The sequence below is a fragment of the Periplaneta americana genome, chromosome 17, assembly GCF_040183065.1.
Source record: "Periplaneta americana isolate PAMFEO1 chromosome 17, P.americana_PAMFEO1_priV1, whole genome shotgun sequence".
Classification (NCBI taxonomy): Eukaryota; Metazoa; Arthropoda; class Insecta; order Blattodea; family Blattidae; genus Periplaneta; species Periplaneta americana.
The window spans coordinates 27,546,714-27,556,830 of record NC_091133.1 but is presented as its reverse complement, the minus strand read 5'-3'; the positions used below and the strand labels follow the sequence as shown (position 1 = coordinate 27,556,830).

Genomic DNA, 10,117 nt, shown 5'->3' with positions numbered 1-10,117 from the left:
ATCCGTGTATATTTCATACGTATATTCTGTATTTTGTTCTGTTTCTTTTATGTCGATGAGTTCTGCAGGGTGTGTCCAGTTCTTGTGCTGTATTATGTAGTCAAGATTTAGGCCATCGTACTTATGTCTTGTTTTTGCAAAGTACAAGTTTACTATTTCCTCTATCTTGAACAAAATGGGAGTGAGTCCAGTAACAACGCATAATGCTTCATATGAGGTGGTTTGAAATGCCTTTGCAATACGTATGTTTATTAGCCTCTGCACTTGGTTCAGTTTTTTGACGTTGTAATTCCTTTCCAAGGCATCTATCCAAACAGGAGCCCCATACGATAACAAGGGCAGGATTGCACCTTTATATATGGTTCTTAATGCTTTGTGTTTAAGACCCCAATTTATCTTGGCGGTTTTGGAAAGGGCATTAATCAGGTTTGTGCATCTTTCTGTTACATATTTAATATGTTCGTTGAATCTAAATCTCTTGTCAATGATAATTCCAAGATATTTAATCTTGTCGGTTTGTTGTAGTTCCTTGTTGTTGAGAAAGATGTGTATATCTTTTTGTTCCCTTCGTTTCCTTCGTGTTATTAGCATCGTCTTCGATTTCTGCTCATTAAATTTGGTTTTGTTCTTTATAGCCCATGCTGCTATCTTTTTCATTTCAAGATTGGCATAATTTTCAGCTTCCAGAATCGTTTTCCCCCTTGTTATCACGATGAGGTCATCTGCGAATGCTATAACCTTTGTGTTTGCGGTGTACTCTAGGCTGAGTAATGAGTCGTACTGTATATTCCAGAATCCCGGTCTGCAGCACGATCCTTGAGGGCAGCCTTTACTTACTTTCTTCTCGAGTTTGATGTTGTTTGCCGCTAATATTGCTGCTCTTTGGCTGAAATAATTATCTGTGAGTTTGTACAAGTTACATGGACAATGGAATTTCCTCAAAGCTTGCATGATACTCGGCCACCAAGCTGAATCGAAGGCACCCTGGATGTCAAGACTAACAAGCACCAAGTACTGGTTTTGCCTTAGACTTTCTTCTACACAATCTTTTAGTGCCATTGCAGCGTCCACAGTACTTCGTTGTGGGGTGAAGCCAAACTGATTGCCATTCATCAAGTTTTTGGTTTGGATATGATGCATTATTCTGTCTATTAGTAGTTTTTCGAGCACTTTCCCACTTGTATTTAAGAGGCTTATCGGTCTAAATTTTGTGACCTCGATGCTGGCGTCTTTACCTGGCTTTATAATAGGAAGTAATCTTGCTTTCTTCCATTGTTCAGGAAAGTAAGCTTGTCTGAGGCAATTATTGTAAATGGCTGTCACGTATCTCGGTAAAATTTTGGCTACTTGAAGTAAAACCTTGCTAGTTATGCCGTCATCTCCTGGTGATTTATTCGGGTCCATTTTTTCAATAATTCGCCTGATTTCTTGTTGTGAGAAGTCGACATCATCTTGTGTTTTTAATGGTATTCTGTTTGTCTCTCTTACTTGTTTATGGTAGTTGTTATCAGCTGCTTCTTCATCTTCTGGTACGAAGTAGTCTATCATGTGTTGTAATGTTTCTTTTAGACTGGATGTAAGAGAGCCATCTGGTTTTTTCAGAGTTGTCAACGGTATGGGTTTTCTTGTTTTCCCGGATGCTATGCGATAAACCTCGTTCCATGGGTTGCTTGATGGTGTTAGACTACAATACCGTTTCCAGGAGTTTATTTTTTCCTTAGTCATTGTTCTCTCATACTCCCTTTTGGCTTCCAGATATTGATACCTTCGTTCTTCTCTTAACTCTTGGTTGTATTTGGTTTTCTGATATCGCCTTCTCGCTGCATTTGTTTTCTTCCGCAGAATCGTTAACTCGTCTGTCCACCATGGAATTGTTTTCCTATGGGTTAATTTTCGTGCTGAATTTGATGTTCTGAAACACATTCTGCATACTGTTGTGATGACTTCTTCATACTCCCGTACTAGTTTTTCTATATTGGTTTCTTCGTTGGCGATTTTGCTTAGTTCCTCGTCAAGGTCTTCGGTTGTGTTAATATCTGCTTTATTTTGTATTCGTTTTGAAAATTCTCTTTGTATCTTATTACTGAAATCCTCGAGTTGGCCATCTTTTATTATGTATTTTGTACCCAGAAAGGTTTCCTCATTATAATATTTATGATTGCTTATATTGAAAGTAATAAATCGATGGTCTGAGCAACTTTCTTCTTCTCCACACTTCCATTCATTCACTTTGGATACTAGTTTGTCATTTGTTATTGTAAGATCAATATTGCTCTTTCCTGTGTTGCTCTCAAATGTGGTGAATTCACTAACTTCATTCATTACATATAATTGTTTTGAGCTCAAATAGTCTTCAACTTGTCTGCCTCTTATGTTAGTATTATTGTCGTGCCATACCGCTGACCTGGAGTTACTGTCTATGGAAAATATTATTCCAACATCTTTCGTATCTTCTAATATTTTGTCCAATTTTGCGAAGTCGTTGTTGATATCTGTTGTAATGTCCATATACATGCTAACTGCGTAGAATTTGTAATCATTATATAATATTTCTACAACTGCCACATCTTCGTCAGATAGCTGATTTAGTAGCACCCCATCTATTCGTTCATTTGCAAGAAGTACGGCCGCTCTTATTCTGTTTTCTCCTTGTGAGAAGATTCTGTATTTCCTGGTGATTCCTGCGACTTTGTTCTGTAGTGTGTACGGTTCCTGGATAAATGCAATGTCCACGTTATTTATCTCCATTATGTGCATAAGATTGCTAGTAGCAACTCTTTTGTGTTTTAAATTTATTTGTAGACATTTAATAAGTTGTGTATTCCCTCTGCGACTGTTGTGATGCTTGAGTCTGTTGTTCGATCTATACCCTCGATCATTATAGTTCGCCGTGCCACTGGTAGTTGTAGCGAGCAGTACCCTTTGATTTGCTGGGCTCTCCATTTTAATATTCAGTATTTTGTTTGTACCTCTTGATCATCGCTTGCATGCATGGGCATGTTGAAGTTGCGCGACTGTACTGGACTGTACACAGTAATATGGACTATGAATTATGATATTACTGCCAATGTATGAGGTCCTACCTCAGTGTTGCCAGGTCTCCGGAAATTTCCGGAAATCTTCGGAATTTTTTAACTTCCCGGAAAAATAGGAAATAAAGTTGTAATCTCGGGATTTTTTAATGTAGGAAATTATTTATTTTTTTTTAGAAAACCAATCTCTGGCATACATTAAAACTGGTAGATGAACATTAAATAGTTAAAGTTTTGTTAATATTTTATAACTTGACTACTAATGCTTCCCTAAATATAAAATATGTAACGCATAAAAACGAACATATTTGGTCTGGAGAAACATCTATGAGAGGAAGATGGTGACTACTAAATCAAATTGGTGAGTAGAAAAATTAAAGTAGAAATCTTTTTATTATAGGTTCATGTATTGTAATAGTTAGAAGGTTATAATAACATTTTATGTGATTTTCAAAAGTGCCTCCGGAAATTGTGGACAAATCTCCGGATTTTTTTCATTACGACCTCCGGAAATATTTTTTCAAGATCTGACAACACTGTCCTACCTAATCGTTTGGAACATTGTATCGGGAGAAATGGAAAAAAAAATCACCTGAAGCTTCGTGATTGTATCACAGTCTAATATATAGTCACGAAGCTTAGTAAATATACAAGAGTCTAGAGAGCGTCAAAAGTTGTAAGGTTCCATCAGCCAATGGGATTTTACTCATACACGTGCTTTTTACATGACAACATCATGGTTATCCATTACAACATATTCTAAGAGCGGAATTGTATAGACTATTGTGCTACGGTGTTATGCTACAATTTAAGGTTATTTCCTCCCTATGTAGTGCGTAGCGGGATCGAAGTTTCATCTGAAAATGCAATCCCAAGTAACATGTGCTTACCGTGAATGTGAAAACAACAGAAGTAATTCTACTTCATTGTGTTTCTTCAAAATACCGAAAGAAAAAGAGAGGTTAGTGCTTAATAAAAAGCATTTACAGTGTTATAGCCTATTCTGTTGTATTAAATTGAATGTTTAAGTTGTAATTATGTTTTTACATATATTTATTTGCTTTTAGGTGTGACTTATGGTTGCGTATGATGGGCAGAGAAGATCTGTTATGCAAGCCACCGTCTCTATTACACAATAATACGAGGGTATGTGCAGATCACTTCTCCGTAACCAGTTTCACAAGCACATTATGCACAAGACTTTTACGATTTGCAGTTCCCATTGACATAAAGAAGATACATTCTAGCAAAGGTAAGTTACATTTTAAAAGTTGACTGAATCATACTTTACATAAACAATTCTTACAGACGCTTAGGGATCCCATTTATGGAGCATGTAGGCATACTGCAATGTGATTTGAAATTATTTCGTATGTTAGACTTCGATGGTACATAATCTCCATAATACACACTGTAGGAGTAGTCCTATCGTAGAAAGTGTAGGTTATGTTGAGTAAGGCTAGGCTAGTGTTGCTTAGTAAAGCATCTTAATTCTAAGAACTTTAAGATGTCTGGTCAACCTAGCCTAGATGGGTTACTGTATAAAAATTAGGATATTCGTTGAAACCTTTAAGTACGTGTATACAGTATATTAATATTGTAATTCTACGAAAGAACCATGGAGGAAAAATATTAATTTTTTTAAATTAATTAATTAATTAATCTTAATGGAAGTCGGTGATTTTTTTGGTCAAAGAGAGTATCCACCAGCCTCAACGAATATTGCACTTTTATCACTCCCACGCTATAAATCAATTTTCAACACATTTCAATTTTTACTGCACTATTATGGAATTATCACTGCATTATCACATTGATTCATTCACAAAACACACGCTTAACGATGAACTAAATGTAATTATGAAGAATGGAGACAAGATTTGCAAGCGAATAATAATTTTGTATTAATAAAAGCCGCCCTAAATAACTTGAATATTACTACAGGGGTGTAGTATTATGTGAGAGGTTAGATTAGGCTTGATTAGATGTGTAGTATTATGTGAGAAGTTAGGTTAGGTTTAATTAGGTGTGTAGTATTATTATGTTGGCGACACTGAAACATACTGTCACATTAAGGTAGAGAGATGGAGGAAATAACTTAAATACCGATATATTGATATTGCAAACCTAATTTCTATAATCGATATATATTGCAGAAAATATATTGATATATCGCTATTTCGTAACCAAATTAATAGATAGCCTATTAACGCAATTACATTTTCAGGTGCACATTTACTACAATAAACTTACTTAAATTTTAATAGGCTATTCCTTATTAGTATTGAAATTAATATCATAACAGTCAAAAGCATAAATGTAAAATTGTAATGGTAAACAATATATTTTCACTACCATATCTAGTTTCTAACCTACGTCAAAATTATGGTGGAGGTAAGGTGAGATTAAACAATACAATGGGAAAGAGTTAATTAAACTCTAAATGGGTCAGCATTTGATACTGAAACAGGATTCAATTATTCTAATTTTATATAGGATTCAATCAAAGAGACAAAATATAATGCTCTCTTTAACCTAACGTAACCATTTTTAAATGTAGCCTAAGTAAACAGAGAAAAGTAAGACAGAACAGAGTGGAAGCGTTTTGTGAAATTGACATGGAGTTGGCATGCTCCATAATATCCTTTGATTGATTGATTGATTGATTGATTGATTCTAAGTAAACAGCATCTTTGGGTATACCAGGATCCCACTGAGTATTGAGATTCTGTTTCTATTGCCGCTTATGTGATACAGGTACAGATGAAGAGATAAACAATAGTGTCCACCCTCAGTACACTGGTGTGACTAAATGGAGTAAAATGAGTTCTCTGTAGCCGAGAACTAGATCTCAAAATTTACTCACTCATCTGGCAGGAGTTAACGGTCCAGCTAGAGAGGCTATAACACCTTTAGAATGTTGGAGCTACTGATTATTGATAGTATGTTGGATGTAATCATCACTTGCACCAACCAATATATTGAGTCCATCAGAGAGAATGTCGGCCGATAAAGAGATATAACATTGGCGAAGTTGAGATGAAAACATTCCTAGGTCACCTTTATTTTGCAAGTGTTTTATTCAGTAACAGACAGACTAGTTTAGAAGAAATTTGGGGTAGCCTACAGATGGTGTAGAGATGTTTCGACTCGTAATGAAATAGAAACATTTCATATTCTTCAATAAGATAAGTTATGATGAAAGAATGTCTCGAGAAGAAAGAAAACAGCTTATCTTGCAGCAGTGAGCGATAGTTTCACAGTTTTTGCCAATAGCTTTGTCTGTCATGATTGTAACGTCATAGCGTATAACATATATAATGTTGATGGTGTGTGCAAAAACTCTATTAAGCATTTCACGAATGCCTAGATTGTATATTGAACATAAAATAGAAACTTGCAATTCTAAAATACAAAATTAATTGTAATGTAACAAAATAAATATCAGTTTTATTCATGGTATAATTTTCAGGTATAACACAAAGATTAATATGACAAGTACCTCTCAGATACATTGTGACTGACCGTTTAACAATAGGTGTTGTGCCTGATGGAAGGAGAGATGTATAAGAAAAAATGCTGAAAAAATTTAGCATACACTTATATTAAAAAAAGAACAAATAACTATGTGCATTATTACTTGTTGCAGGAATCCACCAATAACAGTAAACTGTAATAAAGTTAACAGGAAGTGTACGTCTATATAAAACTAACCCATAGTTAATAAAGAAATAAAAAACTTACTAGCTGTCTGATCTGGTCACAACAATATCATACATATTTATTACATTCAAACGTAACATGATTGCTAACATTTAATCATTGAACAGCTGAACAAAAGTGGATAATATAGCTGCTTGGTCCCAGACTAAGGCTCGTTAACACACTTCAGTGAGAAATATGTAATATGTTTGTCGAGCTTTCCTTTAGCATGGAGTAACACTCGAAATAAGGCATAGCTGACATCGGTTGGCTAGCAATTTTTTAGTAAACATATTTTACCCCCACCAGCTGTATTTCTCACAGAAAACCCGCAACTTCGAAAAATGGAGCAATTAATAGAAAGTGTAAGGAGGCATGAATATTTATACTATACTAGACATGAAATGTATAAGAATTCTAAATTAAAAGACCAAACATGGAATAATATATCAATAATTCTGAATATGAGTAAGTAAATTTATAAACCATTCTATTATTGAGTAGGCTAAGCACAAGCATAGTCAAATGGTCACACATGAACACATATACATTAATAATAATAATAATAATAATAATAATAATAATAATAATAATAATTGGCTGGTCATGATAATATCTTTGAAAAATATTGGAGTGCAAGAGGTCAAATGACTTTATTGTCAAACGCCTGGCATTAGAAAACAACAACAACATAATAATAATAATAATAACAGTCATCATCACAAAATTTAAATAGACTTTAAGTAGAAACAGCACCATGAAATGTGGGGCTAAAATTGCCTCGAGCTTTCACCTAGCCTATAACTGTATGATAGAGCTCTGTATTTCATTCCAGTTGCTTAGTATATAAAATCAAAAAAAGAAAATTATTATATATTTATATCCCTGATTAATTATTAGGCATACCTATATGTCATTACAGATGCAAAAGAAGAATGGAAAAAAACTGAGAGGTTCTCATCGCGAAGCATTGAAAAGGAGAGAAACCCGAAATATGAAGATGCCATGGAGTCTGTGGTACCATGTATGAAAAATAGAAGTACTGTATCAAACTTTGACGATCATGATGACATATCATTTGACAACGAAAACAGTAACCAGGAGGACAATTCTAATTCGATTAGAAATAAAAGAGAGGAAAGCTTTTCACAGAGTGCACCATCCACAGGTTCTTCCTCTTCTAAAAGAAGAAATTCAGACTGTGATCCTGTATTTACATTTTTACAGAAATCTCAAGAGGACAGGGAAGCCAGAAGACAGCAACGGCTCCAAAATGCAGAAGACCCTCTTGATGCATTTTTCGATGCTATGTGCAAGACAACGAAGAAGTTACCCAGAAAATATCAATTGCAGATCAAACAAATTTTGTTTCAGACAGTGATTGAAGCTGAGAAAATAGTAGAAGCAGAAAACGAACAAGTTTAATAGAAAAAACATACATTACTGTAGCCTACTTAAGAACGAGACAAACAGTTTGCCAATAATAACTTTTATTTAAAAATCAATATGTAAAGAAATAAATAAAAAAATCCTACTTCGATTGTAATGTTTGATTGAGAGCAATTTGTTGGTTTTTCTTTGTTTTATTACAGGAATCCATCTATATAATGTAGGCCTATTGTAAGTAACTTTTAATTTCTGAATTGTATTGGATTAGATTTTATTAAGTTAGCCAAAGTTGGACTCTTGAAATTAATACAGCTAATTCTTTTTCTTCAGCCTGGGCATTGTCTGAGGATTCTGATTGTATAGCATTCTTAAAAGAAAACATTTTAATAAACTACTTCGATTGGTGATGGTTTATTTTGATCAGCTGTTATCAAATCTGTATTCAAAATCGTGTTTCCATTAGCTACATATAGATGGCTCCAATACGATGCAATGTAGTTCTCGCTGTAGTGTGAAGACGTTAAGCTAAGCTAAGCTAAGCTGTGTCCACACGTTACATAGTTCATATTTCTCGCTGTAGTGTGTGGACACGACTTAGCTTAGCCTAACGTCTTCACACTACAGCGAGAAATATGTTGCTACACAGTGGAGCCTTCTCTGTGTAGATAAATGAAACACGAGTTTATTATGTCATACGGAAGGCAGTTTGATCAAAGACTTTGTATATAACACAAGGTCTTTGGGTTTGATATGTGCTGATAGAAATAAAGTTACATAAATTTGAACATCTGACTTTCTATTAATTGGTCAATTTCATTCACATAATATACATTTTATAGGCTACAATTAGCTTAGGTTATCTGTGGGAACGGGAAATACATAGCTATGTTTTAAAAAAATCGCTAGCCAACCAATGTCAGCTATGGCTTATTTCGAGCATTACTCCATGCTAAAGCAAGCATTTGCCATAGCTCGACAAACATATTACATATTTCTCACTGAAGTGTGTAACAGGCCTAAAATTCTAAATCAGCAATACAAAAGACAATTTTATAGTTCAATAATAATATCAATGTTATAGAAGTGGAAAATTCTGTAAATAATGGTTACTCATATAATTTCTGTTCAAAATGATCAGATTATTGGCAACACAGTACCAGTGTCTTCCCATTGGAATACAGCTAGTGACACTGCAGCATGTTTGCAGCAAACTAAGGAACTTTCAGGAAAATACGCCTTCCATCATAAGAGTTAAACTCCTTATTCTTTACTTTGCTTTATTTAAAAGAAATGATACACAGCAATAAACCATTTCTAATGACACAAATTGCAAGCTAACTTCCTAATTAATTTAATTCTAACTTATAATTTAAAATATATTCGTACCACTGCTTACATAATATATACAAGCTGGCGCATAGCACTTAAAAATTGCTCTCAACTTGTTCCCTCTAATTCTGTCACTATGAGCAGTGTTAATTCTAGAGAATTGTACTGGAACACTTGAATGGCATTGACATTTGGGGCATTTAAAGGACTCACCATTGCTTATTAAATGCTTTGTGTAGCATTTTATGGATAATAGATGCCATTTTCCAATTTATATGTCTCAATTATATTAAAATAAATGGTTGTCAGTCTTGTTATTAGAAGATAGTACATCTAAACTAAGGCACTGTCTTTCATGTACTTTAATTCATATATGTTCGGAAATAAATGAAAGAAAATACATTTTACATGTGCACTATAGCCTACCATTTTCACCTATTATTATTATTATTATTATTATTATTATTATTATTATTATTATTATTATTATTATTATTATTATTTTCCAGATATTTTTTTCAGTAAAAAAGAACAAAGAAAACTGGATCCTTGTGCACAATTATTATTATTATTATTATTATTCTTGTTAAAGTCTTTTTGATTATGATTAGAATTGGAAGTGGGTTTGCCTCAACGCACCTCAGCCTAAAAGACTTTTTGTGCTC

At 34.0% G+C, this 10,117-nt stretch overlaps 1 protein-coding gene across 3 annotated transcripts in view; it reads left to right on the top strand.

The window, feature by feature from the left end:
• The first annotated feature begins 2,500 nt into the window (after nucleotides 1–2,500).
• The window catches only part of LOC138693205 (uncharacterized), a 79,600-nt gene continuing 71,983 nt past the window's right edge, over nucleotides 2,501–10,117 (top strand). The window contains exons 1-4 of one of the 3 annotated variants that reach the window (XR_011330242.1): nucleotides 3,562–3,993; nucleotides 4,100–4,284; nucleotides 7,657–7,758; nucleotides 7,962–9,859. Coding sequence is in view for 2 of the 3 variants with exons in the window: in XM_069816979.1 (XP_069673080.1) it covers nucleotides 3,371–3,393; nucleotides 4,100–4,284; nucleotides 7,657–8,159 (711 nt within the window). In the remaining variant the exon portion in view is untranslated. Of the gene's footprint in view, nucleotides 3,394–3,556; nucleotides 3,994–4,099; nucleotides 4,285–7,656; nucleotides 9,860–10,117 lie in introns of those variants that run through there. The other 2 variants (XM_069816979.1, XM_069816980.1) reach the window with 2 other exon arrangements.